Source organism: Sander lucioperca, chromosome 6 (assembly GCF_008315115.2).
Source record: "Sander lucioperca isolate FBNREF2018 chromosome 6, SLUC_FBN_1.2, whole genome shotgun sequence".
Taxonomy (NCBI): domain Eukaryota; kingdom Metazoa; phylum Chordata; class Actinopteri; order Perciformes; family Percidae; genus Sander; species Sander lucioperca.
The window spans coordinates 11,338,494-11,366,034 of record NC_050178.1 but is presented as its reverse complement, the minus strand read 5'-3'; the positions used below and the strand labels follow the sequence as shown (position 1 = coordinate 11,366,034).

Sequence of the window (27,541 nt, the reverse complement as noted above, 5' to 3'; positions counted from 1 at the left end):
ACCTCTGTTGTTATAAATCAAGGCTGAAGACTTTTCTGTTTGACGCTGCCTTTTATTAAATCAAGTCATTGTTCATTTATCACACTGCACTGTAACTAAAAGTGGGTGCACTGTAAGCACCCACTTTTATGTAAAGCACTTTGAATTGCCTTGTTGCTGAAATGTGCTATAGAAATAAAGTAGCCTTGCCTTGAGACACAAATTGTGTCACTTCTGCAAAAACACCCCTAGAGGGCACTAATGCTTTCTTCTTCATTTTTCCTCATCACTGAACAAACAAGGTTCCAAATAAACCTGAACACCTACCTCCATTATTTTAACCTTCACTTCAAACCAAACAACTAGAACCCAGTCACTGCTAAAGCATGCTAAAGAAGCAACCATGTAAACTCAACAGGCTCGCTGCAGGACTTGTCGGGTGATGACTGGTGGCTGATTTCAGGGCAGAAGTTAATGAGTGTAAAAAGCTGAACACCTCCTAATAAAGGGGTGTGGCCCGGTGCCAGGGCAGCCCTGTTGGATTAGCAGCAAGTCCCACAGTGCTTGCCTGCTAATTACAAGATGGTAAGCACAGTGCAAGCCTGTATGACTGCTCAACCGTGCTCCTGTGGGCATGCTACCATCCATGACAAACAACACACACACACACACACACACACACACACACACACACACACACACTGCTCCGTAACAACAACAACAACAACAAGAGGCAGCAGTGGCCACCTGCAGCAGGCCTGTGTTCCAGCTGCCTGTGCCCTTGGTTGGGCTGCACCATCCCGCCTGCTTCTCCCCGTTTGCCCTGGTTTCAGCAGAGCAAGCCGCAGAGTACTGCACTGCATCGCTGGATCAAAGCAAGACTAATGAATACAGCAGAGATGTAGCTACAGAACCGAGGCCCCAAGTGTTCCCGCTCCCAATGCAGAGCTGTAGTTAAACCACAAGTGGACTAAAGATAGCAGATAGCGCAAGACGGCAGCTACCTCAAAAGAGTGTGCAGGTGTTAGATGTGACAGATGAAGAGAAGAAATAATATATCCCAAGAACAAAGCAGTATACAGTAGATTATATTACATATGCTTGTACTATCTCAAATTGCAGTAGCAGAATTTAAGGATCTGAAAGAAACAAAATAAAAATTCCCAAAAAAAGCACCTATAAGAAAGAAAGCACTTTTTTGTCACTGTGCTGCCATGAAAAGTTCATTGTAAAAGGATTTTTGAAAGAATTTTCCACCCTTCTTTCTGTCTCCTCCTCTGCTCACGTTCATCCTCCTCCTCCTCCTCCTGCTCCCATCTCTTTCTCCAACAAAAAGGCTATTAATAGAACATCCTGCTCTCTCTTTTCACTGCAGGGAGCATATACTGTGCACTTAAAGGGAAGAAGAAGCTGAAGATACCAGGAGGCGTTTGAAAATGTCCTCCACTGCCCGTGGCTACAAAGACGCTGGATGTCCTAAGAATAACAACAAAGAGGCCTCTGATCGATTCACGACATTTTGTATCAGTGCAGATGCTCTTCGGCTAAAATTAGCTCCTCAAATCATTTGCTGACTAAATATCTTGTGAACAACGTGATGGGAGGGAAGAAGGCTGGATAAACCTTTGGAAAAACAACTCTTCATACTAAAAATCACATTATTTTTTGGGACAAAAGTGACACACAATAAACACACTGACCACAACATTTCAGTTGAATTATTATTGGCTTCATTATTGATATTACTTTGTCAGGGTTATGATCATTAGGAAGGATTATATGCATTTTTAATTTGACGTTTTCTTGTCCATAGATTGTCCTTTTGGTCTTGTAAAGTGCAGATAATACTACGTTTTAAATCCAGACTTCACATACAGTATATAGTACATGGTTTTTGCTCCATCATCCATTGGTTATTATGTACATTATTCTCTCACATTTCATTTCATAGAAAGAAAATCCATTATCCACTGTATCAACATTGATGGATGTTTTCAGGCCTCTATGATATGGGGGAGGATGGGGGGGGGGAGGGGGAGTGAACAACTGTACATATTGTTTTAGTGGATGCCACACTATCAGACTTTGGGGGTCAAACGAAAAGAAAACGTTCTCATCCTCAAACACACACATGCATACAGATTGCATATTGATCATCTTAATGTATTTCCCCTATGTATGAGTTTTTTTTATGTAGGAGCCTTGTCTCAAAGAGCTGACATCGCAGCTCAAACAAACAAAAGTTCAGAAAGCTCATATTCACATTCAGCCAACGTGTGAGTGTTTGACGTACAGCAGCAGAATATTGCAAAGTGTGTCTCTTCTGCTTGAAAGGTTTGTTTCAAATGTGCTGTCAGCTCTCAGGATCAACATGTAATTGGTGCTGGAATAAAACATAAAAAATGTGTACTTAAACCTTCTCAACTACCAGCTAATAATCATTCTCTGCATAGATTTCTCAGTGTATTCACTGTTGGGCACCCTTCTCAGGGAGGGGATTTGCTGGTGGGTCCCTCAGCATGAGAGATGACATTTGTTTTTAGAGGCGGTGGTGCTCCCTATAAAGCAATACATAATTTGAATTGACTTTGTTTCCACTGAATAAAAACATTTCACAGATTAAATCTGCAGGTATACAGATGAGGATGATTCTACTCGTCTTTGTGCTTTAAGCAGAAATAGCTGTCGATATTTAACTACAACATTGTGAACTCCAGTCTATGAGTTGCTACAGTGAACATGGCTGAGGTACAGTGACGTGCCCAATTTCAAACATAACAGATAAATGTTGCATGTGTCTGTAACATTTATCATAAATATATGTGCAAAAAATGGAATGAAGACAATAAGATACATTGCATTTGCATGCATAGACAAATATGTTTTTTTCACATATACAGATATATGCAAATGGTTCTTGCATAAATGCAACTGTACAACCAAAACCATGACATTCAGTGGTTCTCTTTCTCACACACACACACACACACACACACACACACACACACACACACACACACACACACACACACACACACACACACACCTCCTACATAGCTGTGCATCAACACACCCACATCAATACTCAAATGATGATCAATAAGATCTAGGTTGGTTTGTGGAGGTCCAATAAGGTTCATTCTTTTTTTTTAAACAAACATCTATGTTCTCCACAAAGACCCCTCCACCAAAGGATTATGGGAATATTGCTAAACAACAATTTAATCTGGTCCTACCTCGAGTTACAGACCATTTTAACATCTCAATCCGCCTTAATGCTACTTTTGGGAAAGCAACATATATAACTGCTCCAGTTTATTCACTAAGATTCTCTAAAAATCCTTTTAAGATACATGAAAGCAGACACCGATCTGGACAGAGAGACATCAGAAGCCTCATGTCAGGCAGTCGGACGAGGCATCCTGAGCATATATTGGCAGCGATGGCTTAAAAAACATTTTGCTACTGCAGGTTAAAGACTGTAGTGAGCAGAATGAAACCCTAAGAATAAAGATGTACATCCTGGCATGACAGAATTCTTTCAGACAATTCTTGCTACAGATCATCCATCACCTTTCTAATTACCTAAGACATCTGTGAAAAGATGAAGAAAGGCAAGCGACTCAGGAGTGAAGTCAGAGGACCCCTAGGTTAGCCAATATCTGCTACACTGCTGCTAATTAACACTTCCCATATTGACGTTACTGCCTTTGAATGTTCCTTGGCAGTGTTGAGCGAATGCGGATTAATCTCAGCTAGACACAATCCTGAAATCAGAACCTAATTCACATCTGATGCCAACTTTTAAAGACAGATTGAGCTTCTGGCATCAAAGACTTCTTAGAGGACAGCCAGACTTCATTTCAATTCTGACCATTTTAACGCCAATATAAATCGTTCTGATATAAGACTGGTTAGGGATGATACTGTGTTGCCCTGCCTTTCAACACTTAGTTCACAGAAGGCATTTTTACACTAAGTGAAGCAAACGTCTTGTATTTAAACGTGTCAGGGTTGCTGGAAAACTCTAGCAAAGAATATGCTTTTGAAATGGCGAGTAAGAGTGTGTCCTTTGGCACTCTTAACAGGCCTTTAAAACAGGAGAAAATAGAAACTGTGCTCAGAACAATTATTATTGTAATTATTATTATTATAAAAACATGGCAATGATTTGCACATTGTGGAAAGGCTCTTGCTTTCTCTTAAACATTGCTATTTAAAGTTTTTTAATTCTCCAATAAAGGTATATGTGTACTGTATATGTGTCCTGCCTGTATACATATATTTTATATATAAATATATATAAGAAATACATATATCTATTGTAATAATTGTACTTTTTTTGTCTGGCTTCTTCTTTGACCTTAAATGCATGCTTCTAGGAATGTTTTTGAGGTCATGCAACACTAGCATAAATCCAGATAAAAAGGCTTTGGGGGGGAAGCATTATTCTATAGCCTACACGAGTCCTTAAAAGTTGCTATTTTGATCATGAGGACGTGATCGTGTGACAAACTGTGAAACAGACAGCACTGCAAGTCTATCACATCTGCGACTGGGATTTATGTCCAAAACTAGAGTGTGAGTTTACGCCTGAAATCACAGCTCAGCTGTTTACAGCGACCTGGCAAAAGTTTAACGCAATGACTTCTACATGGAATGTTAATATCGATGAGGACACCGCATCCTGATAAGTGTAGGATTTGGCCTTGTGATTATTCCTTAAGAAATCCTCTAACATACAGCTTTAGGTTCTTTTAACAGCTACCTGCAGGCATCCTTTTTAAAGTGTGGATTTGTACAGAAGGCAGTGTACAGACAAATATACAGTGTTGTGATGAAGCAAGTGGCAGTTGAGAAACAAGTGGAAATTCTCATTCAGATAAAAATGTCATGCATTAATCTACTGTCTATGTTTACTACTAACAGCACCTACCGGCTATCAGTTAAGTCACAGTTAACCTACCTATCTATTGGAATTGGTACTGCGTGCTTGTGTGTGTGTGTGTGTGTGTGTGTGTGTGTGTGTGTGTGTGTGTGTGTGGGTCTGTCAGTGTCAAACAACAAAACAAAACGAGAAGAAACATTCAAGTTGTCTTCAAAGCTCTGCAGTAAGACCAGTTTTGGGTGAATGGAAGGGGGAAAGCTTGCATTGCAATACATACAGTACATGTAAGACTGAAGCAGTGAAAAGTCAAGGCCATTCTCAGTCATTCATCAGATACTGATGTCTGCTGGGAAAAAAAGGTGTCGAACCATAAGCTAAGCGCCGACGGCTGTCATTCATCCTTGAAATAACGTGGTGTACTAAACCACCAACTTAGTCACAAGTCACCCACAGGCCATTTCAGCGATGGAGTGAGCTTGCTTTATGCTCACACATCCTCTTATTTCTAAATGGTGTGAGCGTATGCCAGTTTTGTTACATTGGCTCCAGGAAGCAGCATGTGAGCGAGTAGGATTCTCTTCAGAAAGCGCATGGCAGAGCAGTGTGCCTTGGGAAATGAGGGACCGAGGGACGGGGGACTAAAGCAGGGCTTGTGTTGCTTTTTTTCTTTTTGAAAGCAATAAATCTTTTTTTTTTCTTTTTTGTTTTTTTTACTACTTGCTGTGTTTCTCAATTTTTTGTGCACTACTGTTGGCTACTGTTGTGAGCAGGACATTTTAGACAGCCACACACAGACACACAAAAAGCCAACTCCATGCAGAAATGCAAATTTTGAAATTTCACTCTGTTTGACAGTTTTCAGGAGTTTTAAGGGCAAGTTGTGAGAAGTGAAGACAGGATGAGGGAGGAGCAAGCGGATGGTCTCTGTAATATTTTTTTTCTTCATTGTCTATCGTCATCAACATCCTGAATTCTATTGCCTTGATATTTCCAGCACACGTAAGGTGGGAGGCTGTACACATGTCCCGTCCAGTTGCTCCACATTTCCTGGCTGTGTCGGAAGGAAAATAGCAGATGACTACACATCTGTGAGCATTTTAGTGATGTTTACATAGTTTGTGTTTGCCAGCGTACAATTGGCCGTCTTAAGGTTCTCCTCCTGAAAGTCCTCACGGCTGTTGTTCACAGCCTCCTGGATCTCCATATAGTCCGATTTACTGATGGTGGAGCCGCTACGGCTCTTCTTCAGCTCCTCAGCTGAATCGGCTTTGGGCACGTTGACCTGTAGGTACTGCGCCTGTTCTTCACCCTCAGTCTCGCGGTGATAGAAGTAGTTGAAGTTGGACACAATGACAGGCACGGGCAAGGCAATGGTCAGCACACCTGCGATGGCACAGAGGGAGCCCACGATCTTGCCACCGATCGTAGTTGGGACCATATCACCATAGCCGACTGTTGTCATGGACACCACCGCCCACCAAAACGCATCTGGGATGCTCTCGAACTGTGACTCGGGCTCGTCTGCTTCAGCAAAGTAGACAGCGCTTGAGAAAAGGATGACTCCTATGAAGAGGAAGAAAATAAGCAAACCGAGCTCTCGCATGCTGGCTTTTAGGGTCTGACCCAAAATCTGAAGCCCCTTGGAGTGACGTGAGAGCTTGAAAATTCTAAACACTCGTACTAAGCGGATGACCCTGAGAATGGCTAAAGACATGGCTTGCTGACCCGCTTGACCATCATCGGGCTTTTCTGCGAGCTCTGTGCCAAGAGTGATGAAGTAAGGGATGATAGCAACAATATCAATGATGTTCATTATGTTACCGAAAAAGCCTGCTTTGCTGGGGCAGGCAAAGAAGCGCACTAGAAACTCAAAGGAAAACCATATAATGCAGAGAGTCTCCAGGATGAAGAAGGGGTCAGTGAAGTAGGTGGATGTATAGCTGATGGTTGTGGTATTGGTCTCAGGTGAATAGACTTTTGAGTGAGACTTGTGCATATCGTCATCATCATTGCGGAAAATTGGGAGGGTCTCCAAGCAGAAACTGACAATAGATATCAGGATGACCATGACAGAGATTATGGCAATAATCCTAGCAGGACCTGAGCTCTCTGGGTACTCAAACAGCAGCCACACCTGTCTCTGAAACTCATTATCAGGAAGAGGCCGCTCCTCCTCCTTGATGAAACCCTCATCTTCTCTGAATATCTCGATGGCCTCGTCACCCAGCTCATAGAAGCGAATCTCCTCTGAGAAAATATCAAGGGTGACGTTGACCGGCCTTCTTAGCCTGCCCCCTGACTGGTAATAATACAATATGGCATCAAAGCTGGGTCTGTTCCTGTCGAAAAAGTACTCGTTCCTCAGTGGGTCAAAGTACCGCATCCTCTTTTTTGGGTCTCCCAGCAGAGTCTCTGGGAACTGGGAGAGGGTTTTGAGTTGAGTCTCAAAGCGCAGCCCTGAGATGTTGATGACCACCCTCTCACAACACTCATGGTCGGCCTCCGGGTCGTAGTCCTGCCCCGGGTGTGTAGCCGCCTCGTCAGAGGGGTCGCCTGTGGCAACAGTCATTCTGCAGGGGGAGGAGGCCTGCACTTTTCAGTGAGTCTGGGTCCTGCAGCCTGGAGAACTGCAGGCAGGGGCCAGGAGAGGGTGGGGGCTCAACGCCGTAAAGACCTGACGGCCACAGGATGTCACCTAGGATCTGACTGCATGCAGGAAAGATGAAGCAAAGACAGACAACAAGGTCAGGTAAACCGGAGACATGATTCAGCACTCAATACTTCTACCATTTAGATACATATAGACATAGAGATGTCAGGAATTTGCTTTAAACAACTGAAAAGAGATGGAAATGAAGCCACCCTCTGCAACAATGTCAGTAGATTTGATACAAGTTATGTAAAGTTATACTGTCGTGAGAAGGCAATCAATGCAATAATGAATCAGCTCATGAAAACTTGAGATGACTCTCCTGCTCTTGACTCTGGCAAATTAATATGCATATAAGCCATCCGCAATGCATATATATGACTTGAATGCAGGTAAACTCAGTGGCTAACTGGCATATAAAACATACAGACGCTCATAAATTAGGACACTGATCTGCTGCAATGGACAAAACACACTGAGATGAATGAGACTACCTTTTTGCAGTGAGGCCATGCATGAATATGGCAATGCAGCAGGCACCATATTTATACAGACAGCATCCTGAATATCATAGAAAACCACTGCAGTCTAAACACTAATGTATGAGACACTTAGATTTACTGCTGTACCAAACAAGCCCACACGCACACGCCTCATATTAACTGACTTCAGTTTAGTTTTGTTGGAGCATTTTAGTCTTGAAATGGTGCCTGTCTCTGAAATATTCAGAAACATCTATAAATAATTGATCCATAGAAGGAAATAGGTTCCAAGAGAAAAACTGTATCTCGTCTACATCATCTCCACTCACAGAGTGGGAGCACAGTTTTACTAAATAAAATCCTTATGAAACATACACCAAATCTATAACTGCAGGCTTATTGCCTATTATCACGTTTTCCAGTGAGGTGCAAATCAGTGCAATACCAAGACTTTTAAACACATATAATCAAAATCAGAGATGATAGGTAAGCTGCTTTATTTTGATCTTCATACCTGCAGACATCTTTTTCATGTGATGTGAGTTGATGCTCTTGCTGAACACTGGTAGGAAGGTGAATAACCAGCCACGACAATCAGGTCTTCTGTCTTCAGAGCGGGTAAAAAAAAATCCAATTTGGGGCAGTCGATGGTATTCACCTCATGTTGTCTGCAGCAGCATCCTCGCCGTGTACACCGGGTAGCCTACAGTAGTATGTGCGGGTGTGTCCTCGCTTTCCCCTCCCCGGCTCCTTTCCTCCGGTTAGGCTGTCGTGGGATGGCAATCGGCAAAAAAAGGGAGGAGGGAAACGATCAAGGAGGTGCTGGTGCTTCCCTTAATAAGCAAAGGTGCTGGGATCAGCAGAATGATCTGCCTCCGCTGTTCCCCTCCACGCCAGCGTGACTGTGTGGCGAGCTGTGGCTGCAGACAGCCGCAAAGGTAAATGATCCTGATAAGGTGCTCAGATCGAGAGGCAACATCTGCAAAGGGAGGGAAAAGGCGAAGAGGAGGGAGAGGGCTTAAAAAAAAAAAATAGATACATCTTATTAGCAAGATTTAATAATTAGACGCGTTCTGGGACATATGCATCAATAATAAGTCCTCTTTTCATGTCAGTGTGTGAATAAATCTGCCGTCACTCAAGCCAATTTGCATACATACTAGATAAGAAATAAATAAATAGATAAGAAATAAATATTTCTTATCTAAGCATGCGCCCGCCACATGAAACAACAGCCAGTGTCTGAGCTGCAGATCCGCTCCTGCGGAGTTAAGTGCGTCCCAACGTTTAGTGCACAGACAGTTCTGGGAGTCTCCTCCTCATAGCCTACATGATGAGCAGAGCAGCGTCTTCAGACACTGACTTGAGACGACATGCATTAAAGATTCGCCCTATGTAGTGGGCTATAAGATTAGGCAATTATCCTACACTGAGCCAGAGCCCCGCGCACAAACACACACATGAATATAAAGTGGATTTTATTGGTTCTGCATGGTCTCACCTCGGCAGGAGGTGAAGTTTTGTAGGTGAAATATGTGTGTGTGAAAGATTTCTGTAGTCAGCAGTGGCCGCTCGTGTATAAAGCTTTGTCAAACCTGCATTCGGGCACTGCTGTGCATACCAATAGACGTGCTGGTGATGGAGAAGGCAAGGGCGAAAAAAACGCGCTCTCCATCCGCACTGAAGCCTACCACTCCTTACCTTATCTGCAGTGTGGGCAATTTAAAGGGCAACACATCTCCAGCATTGTTCAGCAGCACCGCTGTTGGTCAGATGGTTTCATTTTTTTTTCTCAAACTGCTATGCCAAGTATCGGCAGATAAGCATTTATTGTAGTTAGCAAGATGAGACAAGGTTGTGTAACCAACACAATAACTGTTTTAACAGACAAGTACAGTAACTTACTTGACTGTAGCTGTTTTTTTGTAAAATACTTCAGCGTGATTATTCAATAGCATTGTCCCACAAACAATGCATGTCTGTGGGGACGTCTTTCTCATTCAGGTGTCTTTACCAAGCTTTATTGCTGAATTTTTTAGAATATACAGAGGCAATTACATGAGTTTGCTTTCTGTAACTCTTGTTACAGCAGTTATGGTTGTAACCTTTCCTGGCTACAAAGCTTCATCAATAATAGATAGGAGGGCGACAGAAATAGAGCAAAACCTCCATCATTGTGCTCTGCTATATTCAGATAGAAAAACAAACTGATCGATAGTAAATCCCCTCCCTGCTATAAATACTGGAGCTGGGAATGAATGCACCATGGCCAGAGAGGAACTCCAGAGAAGCCAAAGGTCAGCGGGAATCCCTTGGCTGTGAAAGGGAAGAGGTGAACAAGGAGAAACGGGGGTGGGGCGAGGCAAGCGGAATGATTTGTGTGAGACTCTGCTTTGCCAAGGTTACTTCTGCCAGACATGAGACCACCACGGCTCCCAGCCTCGTCACCTTCTGTCTGTCTGCCTGTCTCTGCTGCCACCCACTTAGATACCTCTCACTAGGCTTGGGCCGATGTTTCAAACCGGAGTGATATTAAGCCACTGGACCGGACCACCAAATTTTACCACTAGGTGTTTCGCTTAAGTCAGCAGCCACTCCCGAGTGGGACACTAGGTGCAACACTTATTTGATAGTTCCTCGCTCGAAGGAGGAGGGCTCTCCGAGGAGCTATAATCGAGGATACACCAGAGCAGCCTTCCCGGAAGCTGTACAGCTGAAAGGGTTTCTAACTCCGCCCAAACAGCTGACTAATTCATGTGATGCTTGACAGGAAAGGACGTCTCATCCCTCTGAAACACATTTGCTCGATTTTTTTTTGCTTGAATTTAAGAGAACTGAGATGTACCTACAATCAGACTGAGAGAGCCATAACGCCTCCAGTCCACTTGGTAGCGGTAATGTATCTCTATGCCATGACTTTTTTCCTGTTGTGTTTACATTTTGCCTCGTCTTTTTCAGCTCACCTCAGCTCTTTTGTCGGCTTCAAATCCAAAATGTTTACATATCGCTGTTGCAGCATTAGTTTTCTTTTAGACTGACTCAGCCAGATATTGTCTCGTCAGCCTCAAAAACACATGAACTTACCGCTATTGAAATATGATCTCCTTCGCTACTGGGCTCGGCAGTAACATGACTTTGTGTATAGCCTGTAGACACTGTCAGCGACTCAGTTAGTTTGTTTTATAAATATAACATTACAACCCGTTCTCATTCCGAACTCGTAAAATAAGGACGTTTGGACAGTGGCTGTCAGCGTCTGATGCAACGAAAAATTCGTCTTTCAGCGTGTTTGTGTAACGCACTGGGGAGAGCAGCAGTTAGATAGGTTTTAGCGAGTACTATGTAAGGCCCACCCACGACCTTTTCCTTAACATAACTGCATCAAAAGGGACGGCAATAGTCCCGACCAAGCGCATTTACTTAGGGTCTGGCTAGTCCACACAACATTCCCAGGATGGGAGAAAAACATGCTCTGGTTTATTGGCATTTCTTTAAACCAATCAAAATCGTCTTGGCGCTGGACAGAAAATGGTGCCTCTGCAAAATAGCCTCGGGAAGGTACTTTTGGTGGAACATTTGTACATTTAAAAGTTGTTTGTTGTTTTAGAACAATCCCGGAAATGAAACATCGTCGATATAGACTATCATATTGCTTACTACCAGTGTTGGGCAGGCTACTTGGAAAGTTTAGTGAGTTAGTTAAAGTTACCAGTTAGGCTACTGACATTAAATGAAGCTTCACTACACTGAAGCTATCATTAGCCCCCAAAGGAATGTAGCAAGCTAAGCTACGGCAACATGGCAAAAGTAGTTTACTACATTGAAGCAAATTTTTATACATCCATGTAACTTACGCTACACATAGGCCTACACATACACATAGGCCTACACATCCATGTATTGCGGTGGCATCACTAATCGGCAGCAGTTTTATTTCAGACTGCAGCAGAAAGCTCCGCTGCGCTTGAGCTTCACAAACGCTTGAGGAAATCTAGCTTGTGTGGACGCACTACTGCACTACTTGATCAATTGCCTATGCCATTGAAAAGTAATTAAACTAGTAATGCTACTGACCAACACTGCTTGCAATACAAGTTAGATTTAGTGCCGTGATGCCGTCGGCACAGGTTGATGTAAGTTATTTTTTTATTTGTCAGAACGTGTCATAATGACAAATGCCAATTCAGCCAGTTTCTATAAATCAAAAGCGTTTTGAGCTCATACACCGGAATGAAAACTGGAAATCATCCTAACTCTGTCTCTCACAATCTCTCAATGGCTTTCCCAGGTTCCTCATGACAGCACAGCCATTATTTATGAGACGGGGGCCTATTACAAAGACTGTTAATGCAGACTCTAAAGCTCAGTTCACTTTGCATTAGCTGACTTACTTTAATTAAAAAAGAAGGGTCCCAGCACTCTAAATGCTGTACATGTTCTAATCACATGGGGACGTGAAAATGAGTGATTGTGTAGATGAGGGTGACAATGATGAATTTGTTTCCAAGAGGTATTGATTTCAGGACTCGTTTCAATCTGATGTTTTGGCACAGGATCACAGGGTCATTATCACTGAGCCACAAGTTAAACGACAACAAAAACGATTACAGAAACATTCATGAAAAACACGGCAGTTTACATTCAAGTTTTTTTCACTAGTATCGATATGATACCCGAGTTTACTTTTTACAATGCCTTCTTTTAAGACACATAAACATGTTTTTCCACCAAAAAGCTAAACTTTTTTCATTTTAATAAAAAGAAGCTTACCTTCAGTTCTCAAATGCACAAGCAGCTGTGTAACAACTTTCCCTCCAAGAATAGTCTCAAATTGGTAAAACTTTTCATACTTTTTGGCATGCTGGCCTTTTTTTTTATAGAATCACTACTAGTAGTAGAGACACAGGAAATGTGATGAGAGGGAAAGGTACATAATTAAAAATCTCCAGCCGGAACCATGCAGGAACATTGCAGTAAAATGCTGCATCTTAACACAGGGTCATAAGGATGCCTCACATTTGCTAAATTTTGATCTCGACCAAGAACTACGGTATCAGTTCAAAGAGTAAGTAAACTATGAATCTGACCTGAAAGTTGATGCAAGCTTTCATTTGAAATATTTTGATACTAGTACCAAGGCTGCATTGCCAACTGGGTAAAGCAGGAAACTGTCCGAGGGTCCCGGATCCTTAGATGCCAACTGGATTTGGTAATTGGATTGATTACAAATCTTTTATGGTATTTGCACCATGAGAGGACAATATCAACCGATGCTGTCTTATAGTGAGACACTGTGTTTAAAATCAAGATATGTTTAATCAAATTACCACAAACACAAATTAAGTACTTTTCCATCGTGGGAGGACTGGAGGTGTCGCCAGGGTACATTTTGCACATTGCACAGAGGGCGGCAGGAGGAGGGTCAGTAGAAGCCCAACAGTAAAGCCCCCTTAACAGGTTCATCCGGCCATGACTAGTACCTATATTGGAGCTGAGCTTTGGTACCATTACCAAAACTATACCTTAAAACTATACTTTTTGATACTTTCTTTGACAAATATATTTTCTATAAAACCCTTTTTTATTATACAAAAGAAGGCAGCATTCTCTAATGTTCAATGTCTAAACACAGACAGCCAGATAAAAACTATTTGATTAAAGAATAAGTAAACAAGAGCCTTTTAGGTTGAAACCGGTCAGCGTTTTAAACCAATATGGCAGACTATGCTCTTCCCAAGAGTGCAGTACAGTACAGTCTCCTTTTTGTACAAAAATTGAGGTTCAGCACTTTTTTTAAGTTGGTTGCTAGAAAAATACTAGAAAATCACTGCAAAATTAGCTGTACCCAAAGTCTCCAGGTTTATCAAGGACAAGTATCAGTACTGTTCAGCTCGGTCCCTGGAGGGCAGTGCTCTTTTTAAAAACACTGGATGTCTCCTTGCTCTTTGATACTGCATTGCAGCAGCCACAGGTTTCACACACACACACACACACACACACACACACACACACACACACACACACACACACACACACACACACACACACACACACACACACACACACACACCCACACACACACACACACACACTCCCTGTTACCAGCGAACTCATTGGCCAATATAATGCAATAAGACGGAACAGATAAGCTCTCCATATCATGTCTACTCTTTGATTTGCTGCTGCATTAAAACAGATTTTCTGCTTCTAAATATGATGAGGCAACTTTCACCTGTGTATATTTCCTCATTAGATAATTCTCTAATGCAAAGTTATCAACATATTCAATGAGAATGTTATGCTAAAATGATCTCATCCTATATATTCTGACAAATTAGTATTTCCCACCATGTTTTTTTTCCAATCATCAGTGTATCTGGCAATCCCATAACCTTAGTGCTAAACACTTATTTCCCCCCAATGCATCACCACTGAAACTCAATTGTTTTGACCCTCTGGGAGATGAGTCATTGCAGTATCACTGCTCAGGAGAGAGAAACTGTGGTGCCCTGCAAAAGAGGCCGGTTATACAGGACATACAGCCGACAGGACCAGGCTCGGAAAGGGGAGGCAAGAGATGAAAAAGAGTGGCTCAGGTACACAGATGTATAGCAATGCAGCTCCCTGTGTCCTTCTCTGTGTCCCTGGAGCTAACAGTACATCTGAGGCAGAAACAGGAAGGGATGGAGATAAATACAGGGAGGGATAGGGAAGATAGAGCATTGTGCAAAGAGAGGGATGAGAAGAAAAAAGGGAGTGAGTCGTGCTCATCAGATTGAGGACCAGCAGGATGAGAGCAGACACTGGAAAGGAGCCAGATACCAGGAGAGACACAAGGACACTGCTGCTGCGGTATACTGCCAAGCTGCATCTCACTTACCCAGATAACCTCACAAGTCCGCACACACCCGCTGCACTAGCTTACTATCTAAACTCATAGGTTTGCAGAATACCAGTCGCTACCTGTGGACATTTTCCACACTATAACAGTGTCTGTGTACACATGCTACTGGTCTGCAAGTCAAAAGTTACAGCATGCAACATTTGGCTGAAACAAACCCACACTTTACTATACGGCTTCTTTATTTGTACTGACAGCAGCAAAATGACAACAAAATTGTGACTTCATTCAATTCAGTGAGAGATACTGATGCTGAAGGGAAGAACTATGAGTCAGTCAGTCAGTGAGTGAGTGAGTCAGTGTCAATGTTGCAGGGATACCCTTATGCTTTGCTACAAAATGTGTCTGTATGAGTGAGAAATTCAAGCCATGGTAAGTGCTTGCTTCAGGAACACTTAGGTTAAATTACACCAAGGTCATACTGGAAATATGATATCTTTGATATGAGGGTGAGAGAAGAAAAATGAAGCTGATTGTGTCCGACAATAAGCTTTGACCTTATGCATTGCATGCTGCAGTGACTTATTGCAGCACATTGCTCCACCCCTGAATAGTTTAGCAAATCCTGGATTTTGCTCCCTTTTCATGTTTTAGAAAGTGCAACAAATAATTTGGCATTAAAAGGACAAGCGCTAAGCATATTCACTGGAATTCACTGGAATTTACTACGCTGGTGGTAGAATAGGCTGCAGTGTTTGTTTGCTGCAGCACAGATGCACATTATGAGATTTACAGTAACAGCTACTGTGTCACTGTGATGATGCAATCCTCGGGTTTTTGTTTGCCAGTGACTTGAGGAACCAAAATACTTCCCTCAGCCTCATGCAGCAGTCTGGTCTGCAGTCTGCTGGACCCAGCTGACGCTTGCTCTCTCTCTCTCTCTCTTACAGGAGACCTGAGGGATGAGCCAGGACTGCACAGTTTCCAGGATCACATTACCTCATCACCAAACACATCTGACTTTTCCCTCAAATATTAATCTTGTCCCTCAAGGTAAAGATGATCAGACTCTTTGAAAGCGGAGAAAAGCACAGAAAATGTCCAAAGTCAGCATTTGCACTGTATCTGGGTGAATCTTTTGCTCAGCCTCATTTGGTTGCTACGGAGACCATCTCTATAGGGGCAGCAGTGGGAGGAGGCTCGGCAGTGACATCACACCTGCTGTCTCTGGTGCCACTGGGATATTTCAGGTAAAGTTACAGCAAGATGACAAAGCACTTTTTATTTTCCTGCAGTCAGCTGCATAAGTAAAAAATGAATTAGTGGGTAGAAAAGTGTAAAATGTGTTTCTGTTGTTAAAGGACATGTTTTCCAGCATAGGTTGCCTGAATGAAACTGGTTTCATTGTTAGCTTTAGTACGTCTTCCCTCAAGGGCAGAAAAGGGTGGGGGTGGGGGGGAATATATGCTCTCTCTGACATGCTTTCTGGGCTTTCTTTTCTCTCACTGAAAGCCCCGAACATAGAGTCTTGACGCAGAAGAATTAACTTTATGAATAGCCCCAAGAGTGCCATTACATGTTCTCCGGAGAGCAGATGGATGTATGACACCCAGAGAAATAAATGACAATATGTCTCATGGTTTCTATTTTTGGCAGCGCTGAGTTACAGTTTTAAGGCAAATACTGTACCACATAAAAATACCATCAGAGCAAGAGGAAAAATGTGCAGAGCTGTGAATAACTGCACCAGGCTTAGCTACTTCCTTCCCCTCTTCCCTTCACTGATGTGTCATGCTTTGGTAAAGTTCAAAGATGACAAGAGGCTCCTCTGCTGGCACACTGCTGCTTATCCAGGGTTTTTCCTGCATAGAGGAATTTTTGGCGCTCCCCAAAAAGGTTTTAGCTAGCCCCAAAGAAAAATTACCATAACCAAAATAAAAAGAAGTGAGAATAAAAATAGCGATTTAAATCCTCTCTTAACGTGTTTAAGAGCAATTTACCAAACAAACGTTGAACGAGCAGAACATAAACTTGAATATGAGAGCTAATCTCATATTTATCTCCAGAGTCTGAACCGGACTCCTGGTGATTTATTTAAATATTATTTTTTTTAATTAAATTTGTTAATTGGGGTTTAATTTACTCAAGCATACTATAAATTGTTGTTGATCAAATTGTCAGATATAACAGGGAAATGCATAGATTTCTGTCAAATAAGGTAACACAGAATTCCCTTTACTGTACGCGGACCGATCATGCTTCCTGCCGTGCGTGGTCCCCCCCCAAAGGCTCATTCTGAGCCAGGAAAAGCCCTTTTATCATTAGAGGCATCGCTCCTCATGTCGCGAATGTTGGCATGATGAGGACGGAGAGGAGAGGAGAGGAGAGGAGAGGAGAGGAGAGGAAAGGAAAGGAAAGGAGAGTGGAAGCCCGGGGTCCCCTCTACCTCTCCCCCCCCAGCTTCAACTGAGCATGATCCTGGACTCCTCATATGTGCCTGCAGCTGCAGTATCAGAGAGGACCAGCTGCGGAGCTGACTGTTTGAGGTTTCCTGCGTCTGTTGTGTGCATTTGTGTGCATGCAAGCTCATATGCATGCTCTAACCACTACTTTCTTCAATGACCAGGATCCCTCAGCAGAGTGCATCCATGCGTCACACACACACAGACACACACACACACACACACACACACACACACACACACACACACACACACTTACTTAGACATTAGGACACATTTTAAAACTAGCAGACACATTAAAGTCAGAAGTGTCCATCCTGCTTTAAATCTCTTTCTTAATACTGCGTTCTGCCTATCACAGCTTTTTGCTGAAAACAGCTGCCTGCTGCACCTGGAAACAAGATTAATAAGAGCAGAGATTGCAGGCCAGCAAACCAAAAACATTGAGCTAAAAGATGCAAAAATGATCAGTAGAGCTGACGGACACCCTTCCATTGTTAAGGCAGAAATATTGATAAATGTAGCTTCAATGCCAGCTTTTGGTACTTTCGGTATTGCAGTTGATAACCAGCTCTACATGGAACAAAGGGACACGTCAAGAAAAGAATTTATTGAAAGAACTACATGGTCCTGAATTTTGAAAAAAATGTGGACTCATGCCTTGGTAATTGAAGTTGTGTAATAACTTTCAGCATTCCTGATGAGATGAATAAACAATTGAGTGATATGCTCTTCTTCTATGTATTCAAATACTGTAAAAGCAGCATTGATCTCCTCATGAGGCCACAATATCTCAGCCTATTAAGTCAAACAAGTTCAACTCTAATGCGATTCGTTCCTCTCCACAAGCCAGAACAAGACAGGCTGAACTGCAGGTGCACTCTGTAGGAGATGATTAATGGCGCTGGGTAACATTTCCCCTGGTTAAAAATACATTGAAGAAGGACTTAAATTCCAGTAGGGACAGAGGGAACAAAGCCACTCAGCAGTTCTAAGGCAGAGCACCTGAAACTGTGGACCGCATGGGCTTTGACCTTCTGCCAGTAAAACTAAGTGGACGAAGGGTTAAATCTGTGAAACTCAATGCTAAACTGCTTCACTTTAAAAATGACTAAAAATGTGGACGGTCATATTATATGTTCTAGCCTTCTATTCTTTTTTTTTTTCAAATGTTGTGTTTACTTCTCTTAGGTGCTTTTGTTTGTATGTGGAGTCTTTGTATACACCAATCAAATTTGGAACACATGTTACTAAGACAGGAGTTTCTGAAGTTTGACATTTAAATCATTGTCATCAAGACCCAAATCTTACCATAAGAAAATACACTTATCCAAACAAATGCTTAACCTGAACTCAACATAATTATTTTCATGGCAAATTAGAAGTTACCTGTCCAGTATACAGTATTATGAATATGGAAGTGGGTTATAGAAAATCATGCAACATGTTATTGGAACCATTCTGTGAGTATATTATATTATAGAAGACTGTTAAGTTCATTGTCTTAAGTATTTTGTTAAAATGTTGCTTTATAGAACAGACTTCATGAGCTGTCATGTGATTCTAGAAGTGGATTTTGCTTTGTAACAGCTGAAAGTGAATTTAAAGGAACCTTCACGTCAACTTCTGTGCTGTCATGTTGAGTGTGAGTGAGGAGAGGTTTTTCAGCACTCAAGCTTACAAACGGGTTTCCCTTTGTCCTACTGGGAATTAGGAAACCTAAGAATTGTGAGTCAAACTAAAAGCCTCTAGGTAGAATTATATGGTAGTTTCCTGACCTGCGTGACAAATCACATGGCAGAGTCTGGAACAAAACATTATTCCTCCCTCATTGTTTGGAGTCTCACAGAATCAAGTACTGCAAAAATCAACCTTTTCTTCAATATGCATATTTTCTTTTATTCTGACCTGAATAAAACCCAATACCTAAATAAGTATTGAAGTGGTAACCCTTTCCTATGTCACAAAGGGCCTTGCACATTTGATGAAGATGACTAAATATGACCATTAGGCATTGTTATTACACCAAAGGAGGACATCACTAATATGTTTTATATGTAATATGAGCTATGCATGAGCAGATGTATTTATATGGCAAATAAATATTCAGAGAAAGAAATGTACAGTAGCAAGAGGACTCATTAGACCGCTTATGAAAATAATTGTTATAAAATATCAGTAAGAGACAAATTTGGTATTTGGGAGGGGTCGTGCTGCTTAAACAGTATTGTCAACACCAATCACATATAGAAGCATATGAAAATCCATTGTATATGACTATATTTTACAGTTAAAGTCCCTGAGGCTTCAAACAAAAGCAATGGGTCATTTTCTTTGGCAGCCTTCTGAAACGTCATCAGTTCAAAATCGTGCTCATAAGCAGTTCTCATAAAATCAGGGATAATAAAACAATGTTGGTATGTTTTTGAGTTGTTAAAAAGGGCTCAGAAAGTCTAAGGCAGTTAGAACAAAATGTGGACTACATTATAAATTGGATACCACTATCATGATTATAAAGGCACAATAATATATTCAGTCTTCAAGACTGATCAAGTATAAAAGGAAGGGGCTAAATATAATGAGCACGAGCTCAACATTAAACTCCTTCCCAAAAGTAATAAATCAGTTGATCCACTAGAGAGTAGCACTGAGCTATGTTCAGAATGATGAAGCCTCAGTTCAAAAACAACACGACTAAACCTACTGTCCAGCAGCAATACAACATCATTTAAACTACTTAATGATACAGACAGTAGTTTCTAAAAACGCTACAGTCATTACCATTGAATTCTGAACAAATGTGTCTTCTTATATCAATTACACAGTAATAAACAGCAATGAACATTGTGCTGATCAGAAAGCACACCTAATTACTGGTACTCCATAAAATAAAATAAAATAAAATAATTGGAGCTAAAATGTATATCTGATTAATGGATTAACCAACTGACAGAACATGTATTGGCATGTTTGTTTGAAAAAAAACCTCCAAATGATAATTAATGATCAAAATAGTGGCCACACATTCTCTGCTGCCAGTTATCTAAAGTGAAGGTTGGCTACTTTTCTCTGTTTTATGTCATTGTAATCTGAGTACTTGGACTTTAAGTTGAACAAAACAAGACATTTAAAGACATCATTTTAGACTCTGGGAAATTATAACACTTTTTTCTCACTATTTTATGACATAAAGGCTATAGATTAAATTATCAATTATCGGACTGATACAATAATCAACAGATGAGTCCATAATGAAAATAATCATTGGTTGCAGCACTAACAATTATAAAAGTCATCCACTTTGTACTACATAGCACAGGTGCAAATGTCTGTTGGAGACAATGAAAGGTAGCTGACGTCAGACCTAGTTGGCATGCCAACTCAGAGAATGAAGCTCACAGAGCAGCTGAGGTGGTTTTAGTGAAGGGAAACACAATCATTTCCCCATAGGCTATACTTCTACAGGTCTTCCAGCTCATTGCCTGAGGCTATACGTGCTTTACCTGCTGAATGATTGGATTTAACCACCAATAAGAAGACCAATAAAGTATTGCTAGTTCAATCAATCAATCAATTTTTAATTGTCACTTAAAATCGTACGAGGTACAATTCCAGTGAAATGTTATCCCATTAGCTCCTTCAACTTGTGCATGATTCCTCATGAAGCAGAATGTGGCCTTCAGATCGGCACACAGAAAAAACAGTCATCCGGTGGAATGGCACTCAATGGCGCTCAATTTAACATGTTGCGTCTTTCCCCCCTCCAAGGACAAAATGTGATAATGAACCACCTTTGGAAAGTCTTTTGAAAATGCGTGAAAAAGTGTGAAAATGCAATACAATGCCATGCTAACATCAGAGGGGGTTACCCATAGATATAGAATATGGGGTTACCACCGTCGTCATGGAGACTGCATCACAAGGCGGGCTCAGCGAGTAGGAGGCGGGGTGTTCTGCACGCTCTCCCTCCCTTCATCCACGCAGTTTTCATCCTGTTGTTAGAGCGCACATTACTTCAAATAACGCTTACTCACACTTTTTATATTTCATGTTCCCCTCTGCTCGCTTTGGACGAAATTTGCAATGATAAAAGATATGTATAAGGTTAGAATGACATTTTGAGTCGGGGTCAGTTAATTTCCGTTTTATTTAATATAGGTAATATAGGCAGTTCTGAATAAAAATACAATTTTACGAAAAGCTCGACTTCATTGTTATGGTAAGAGTTTCCATCGAGACCACTCTTATACCTGAATAATCATGTGAACAAGACTCAGAAACTAACATTTCGACTGGTTATGATATTAAATATAACCTAAACAGGCATTTGGCTATATAAATTAGCATATGAACAATAATTGTACAACAATTGTATTGTATGTATTAGCATACAGGACAATGAAAAGTTTCTTTCCACGAAGCACAAGACGTCGTTTTTCACTATAGTAGACTATATGCTATACGTGTATCCAGATCATGAACACCAACAACTGTCGCATTTACATCAAGATATGTAGGCATATGTGGCACAATACCCTGCTAATATATCCGTTTTAACAAGCCGTTTACGTGTTCATTAAATGTTTGTTTTTTTCTGACAACAGCTTTAGCCAAAATAAATACTTTTCCAGTGCAAATGTTTTTGGGTCATATTAATAATTTTTGACTGGAAATACGTATACTCGGTATTTCTCGTTTGCTTACGTTAAAAAAAAACCAACAACATTAAATGACGTGTTAAAACGGACATTTACGCACGTTCATTAACAGATATAGACTGATTACATTGGCTATATATATATATATATATATATATATATATATATATATATATATATATATAAATAAATAAACATATATAAACTATATTATAGCTACTATGTCTTCATGCTCCATAAATGATCCATTCTGGGGTTCATTTACACGTCTGTGAAGATCTTTTTGATGTTGACGGAGTTCTGGTTGTTTTCGGTGGTGAAGTTAGGCTGTTTAAACGCACTGTCCTCTATCACCACGTACTCAGACTTGCTGAGGGATGAGGAACTGCAGGACCTCCTCAGCTCCTCCGAGGGGAGGTGCTCACAGCTGCTGGTGTGCACGTACTGTGGGTGCTCCTCTCCATCAGTCTCCCTGTGGTAAAAGTAGTTGAAATTGGACACAATCACTGGCACGGGTAAGGCAATGGTCAGCACACCTGCTATTGCGCACAGAGACCCCACGATTTTCCCACCAATGGTCACCGGATGCATGTCTCCATATCCGACAGTGGTCATGGTGACCACTGCCCACCAAAACGCATCTGGGATGCTGGTGAAACTGGACGAGGGGTCGTCTGCTTCTGCAAAGTAAACCGCGCTGGAGAAGAGAATAACTCCGATGAAAAGGAAGAATATGAGCAAGCCGAGCTCCCTCATGCTGGCCTTGAGGGTCTGTCCCAAAATCTGAAGTCCCTTTGAGTGACGCGACAGCTTAAAAATGCGAAAGACTCTCACCAGTCTGATAACCCTCAGGATGGCGAGGGACATCGCCTGCTGGCCGCCGTTGGTTTCACTCTCGGCCAGCTCAGTGCCCATAGTGATAAAGTAGGGGATTATGGCGACGATGTCAATGATATTCATGATGTTTTTGGAGAAGGTAGCTTTGCTGGGGCAGGCGAAAAACCTGACCAGCAACTCGAAAGAGAACCATATGATGCACAGGGTCTCTATGATGAAGAAGGGGTCTGTGAACGGGCTTGGCACGTAGGGAGCAGTGCCATTGGCCGCGGGTGCCACTGTGGATTGGTCTCTCTCCTCCCGAAATTCCGGCAGAGTTTCCATGCAGAAAATAACAATTGAAATCAAAATAACAAGCACTGAAACTATGGCTATTCCCCTCGCTGGTCCAGAGCTTTCAGGATATTCAAACAAAAGCCAAACCTGCTTTTGGAAATCTTTTTTGGGCAGTATGCGCTCCTCTTCTTTTATAAAACCTTCATCATCACGGAATTTCTCCATGGCCTCTTCTCCGAGTTGATAAAACCGGATCTCCTCGGAAAAAATATCAATGGGGACGTTAACAGGTCTCCGTATGCGCCCCCCTGACTGGTAGTAGTACAGGATGGCATCAAAGCTGGGTCTGTTCCTGTCAAAGAAGTACTCGTTCCTCAGTGGGTCAAAGTGGCGCATCCTTTTCCTGGGGTCCCCCAGCAACGTGTCTGGGAACTGGTTGAAAGTTTTAAGTTGCGTCTCAAAGCGCAAACCCGAAATGTTGATGACCACCCTCTGGCAGCATCCCTGCCGGCCGCGCTCATATCGATCCACCGACAGGTGAGGCGCCGAGAGCACGGCGGGGTCCTCCAGCATGTTTTCCACCGTCATGACGTCCCTCTCCACCTCGGCATAACCCCGGCTGTCAGTCGCGTTGCTGCCCTTGTGCCTGGCGGACGAGCGGGGCTTGATCACGCTGAGGGACTGGTCATCCATACAGGTGGTTTTCGGTCTGGAGGGGCAGAGTGCGCCACGCCTCCCCCATCCAAAGCCTACAGCTTTGGAGAGCTGAGGCCGACGCCACTTGCATCTCTTCTAACCATCACCTATCTCCGTATATCCACACACTGAAGCGCTGCGCTCCCCTCTGCCTTCCCCCTTTACAAACACGTCGACACCCGCCCACGGCGCGCATATGTCTGATATACGTCCACCACCCGCCCAATCGGAAATTAACTTGACACTTAATGTCGAGCGCAGACACCTTCATTCAGTGGTGGAACAAAAACACTTGATCAAATCACATCCACAACTGATCCAAGCTACATTATTTCTCTGTGAGCTCATATAGGTCTCACTCTTATATCAACCTGTATTAACGCAGACATGAAGCTATATATCAGCACTGCTGTCTTAAACCATTCACAGATTTCTGTCAGTGGCATTTAAAGCGAGTTTGCGTCAAGAAAAAACACATGAGAAAAGACATTCAGGAGCAGCGCGCTCTTTAGCAATGCGTGTCTGCAATAAAGTCTGATAGTGTCGAACACCTTTGACACAGAGCAAATTATGTTGTCATTTCATTGCCTCACTTTTCCCTCAAAAACTGAGCTGGTGATGTCATCAGGGTTCCAGATATTCACAGTCCAAACCAGATGAATAAAAACTATTTATTTGCTTTTTTTGTGTGTCTTATTTCTTGTTGTTGAGGGGGGTGTTGTGCTGAAAACAAGCGCGTACCAGCTTGTAAATCAATGCGCGCACTCGCCAGCACATGAGTGTTGAGCTTAGTTCTGCACACAGTCCACGTGTGTGTTCGTTTAAATATGCTTTTTATTAACAGACCACAGAAGCCTCGGGATCAGGCACCTCATTTCCATTCGGAAAGAAAAAGAAGCCTGTCCGCCATGTGGTGATAGAATCGCATCAAAGAAGCGTCTCAAGTGTCGGTCTTTGTTACAGCTGTGGTTCATGACGAACATGCAAAAAACAGTGTTGTTTGTAATTCATAGTGACAACTGACAAGATTCATCAAAGGCGTCTGTAACCGTCTGTGGCTTCATGGAGCACGTGCACGGGGTTAATGAGTTCAAATGAGATTCATATCTAATGCACAATCTGCTCTTTTTTATTTTTATTGTGCAACCCTGGGTTTTAACTTCAACATGTCAAACCCAAAGGAAAACTGAGCCTCTCTTCTATCCAAATATGGCAATATCTAGTACTCGACTATATGAACATACTCAGAAAATCCTCTTAAAGCGGATGACACTGATCTAAAAAACCTCTTGACCTCTTTTGCGCAGCCTGAAAAAATTAGTTCAGGGCATGGAAAAACCTTTCACTGTCTGAGTACTGTGTATAAAAAGAAAAGCAGACTTTAGCAGCATAATAAAACGGAGGTAATAAATTGGAGTTTATTAGCCCATGTTAAAAAATGATCAAGGCTAAAGAAATGATTCCGACAATTTTATTGCATTTAACTGCATCATTAACCACTTCAAACCTTCTCTTCCATTAAACCAGGGACCATGGTGGACCCTCCTGAGCAGTGGCCACATGCAACTCACCCTCCTAAGAAAAACTTGCCACCATAAAAGCTTAGTGCAAGTATTCATTTTACAGCCCAATTGTATATTCTGTACATTTATTTTACAACACAATGATCTAATGCTTTTCAAAGACTTCTCTCCACATGGAAATAAAAGGTAATGTTTAAGATAACCCAAAGATTTTCTAAATACCATATGTATTTTCTGTGTAATTATGTTAACTTGTGTCAGACCATTGAACTCTCAGGCATAATACCAAGGAGAGGATTTCAGTGTCCTTAGCTGTATCCATATCCCTGTTCCTGAGTATTAAATGGACATATTACTAAAGCATGGCTAAGAATACCCTAAATTACCAGATTAGGAAAGTGTGACACACACACACACACATAAAAATTAACTGAAATATAATGTACCCTCAGACGTGTTGAACGTCATTATCACTACAGTGTTGACAGCAGTTTGTTTTTTCATAGTCTCACATTTTGTTGTCAATATTTAAAGCATATTGTGAGACTCTTAAGAAAAGACACAAGCCAAAAAAGTTGACTTCTAGCCTACTTTAGAGAAACAGTGTTTCACTTATTACCACTGGGTTAAAATACTATATGTGAGAGCCTACAGGTGACAAACAGCACCACCATGTTCTGGACTTTATCTTCTGTCCTTTGTCTCCTCAGTACATGTAGGGACTTTTCCCTTCTGGGTCAGATCTGAGTCGCTTGCTATTTTACACATATGCTGAAACTCTTTCTCTACTGAGTACATCTTAGATAAATATATTTAATAAAAGTCTAAATACAGGAGGCATGATGCTTTTTTAAAAACAGTTGAGAATGAAAAAACACAAATCTAAAATCTTATTTCCATTGTGGCTCTTGTTAGATAGGAGAGAGAGAAAGATGGCAGATCTTCGAGTTAGGCAAAGTCAAAATAAAAACAAAAAATAGGTCCTCCCCTCCAACCTATAAGACCCCTGACCTGCTGACAGAAAATCTATCTATCTATCTACAGTGTTGGGAGTAACGCGTTACAAAAGTAACGCAATTACAGTAATGTATTCCTTTTTGCTGTAACGCAGTAATATAACGCATTACTAATTAAATTTCGGTAATATTATACTCGTTACAGTCTCAGTAACGCGAGTTACAACGCATTTTAACGCAACATTTAGTGGTGCGTTTTTTTTAAGAATTCACCAACACCGCGACACATTTCTTCACAGGAAAAAAAAAAGCCGTATTATTTTCCTGTCGCTGTATTCGATGGTTGAGATGACTGCAGAGACAAATACATTTGCGAGATGGATATTATTTTCAGGAGTTATTACGCTGCGTTGAAGTGAGCTGTCCTGTTTCTGTTCCCGTGGTCAGAACCAGAACCAGAGACGGTACGGACAGCATGTATGTCCCAACAGGTGACGGTACGTCAGCGGCTGACAGATATAAACATGTCGGGAATTAATGTTGAGGCTTGCTACACGTAAATATCATTGCATTTTATCAGCCGTAGAGAGTAACTATGCCTGTAGTGGAATGGCTTCGAATGACGACCAAAAGCGCTTGTCTTTTACTGTGACCATTTACTGTTCAATATGTTGCAGTTTTACAAACAAGAAAGTGAACAACTTGAGCCTGACGGACATGTCGCTTCTCAGTAAGCTAGCAAGAGTAGGCTACACAACAGACAACTCGTGTAGCCTACTTCAAAATAAAAGCACTTCCTGTGACGGTTCGCAGTAAAACTAAATTACTGTTAAATAAGGTTGTGTAGGCTACCTTTTCACAAATCAGCTGTAAATCAAGTACTGTAAATAATGTAAATAGTGAGTTTTAAACACACTATAATTGAACATTTCCTTTAGAGTGTTTTAAACTAAACAACATTAATTTCTTATTCAAGTGCTATAAACAAACATTTTACAACAATGCCGTACTTTTAATTGAGTATTTTCATTTTCTCCTAATTGCCTATTATACGTTTTACTTATCTATTTTTTATAGCTTTAGTTACTTTGCATATTTATATTAATTATACAAAATATGAATAATCTATGATGTATTAAAGTGGATTCACAAGCTAGCTGCCAAATCAAACTTCCCCTGTTATTTTGGTAAAAGTAACTCAAAAGTAATGCAAAAGTAGTGTAACGCATTACAATTCAGAGACAGTAATATTGTAATATAACTAATTACTCTCAAATGACAGTAACTAGTAAT

General features: G+C 41.5%; 2 protein-coding genes across 2 annotated transcripts; both read right to left on the bottom strand.

Moving 5' to 3' along the window:
• Positions 1-1,686: 1,686 nt before the first annotated feature.
• LOC116051453 (potassium voltage-gated channel subfamily A member 2) lies at positions 1,687-10,629 on the bottom strand. The gene is made up of 2 exons (XM_031301897.2): positions 8,514-10,629; positions 1,687-7,573 (listed from the first exon to the last, which is right to left on the bottom strand). The coding sequence occupies exon 2, from the start codon at positions 7,434-7,436 to the stop codon at positions 5,946-5,948; it is 1,491 nt and encodes a 496-aa protein (XP_031157757.1). The 5' UTR covers positions 7,437-7,573; positions 8,514-10,629; the 3' UTR covers positions 1,687-5,945.
• An 11,533-nt stretch (positions 10,630-22,162) lies between these two features.
• LOC116051598 (potassium voltage-gated channel subfamily A member 3) lies at positions 22,163-24,360 on the bottom strand. Its single transcript, XM_031302118.2, has one exon. It carries the CDS (start codon positions 23,764-23,766, stop codon positions 22,222-22,224), a length of 1,545 nt encoding a protein of 514 aa, XP_031157978.1. The 5' UTR covers positions 23,767-24,360; the 3' UTR covers positions 22,163-22,221.
• Positions 24,361-27,541: the final 3,181 nt, after the last annotated feature.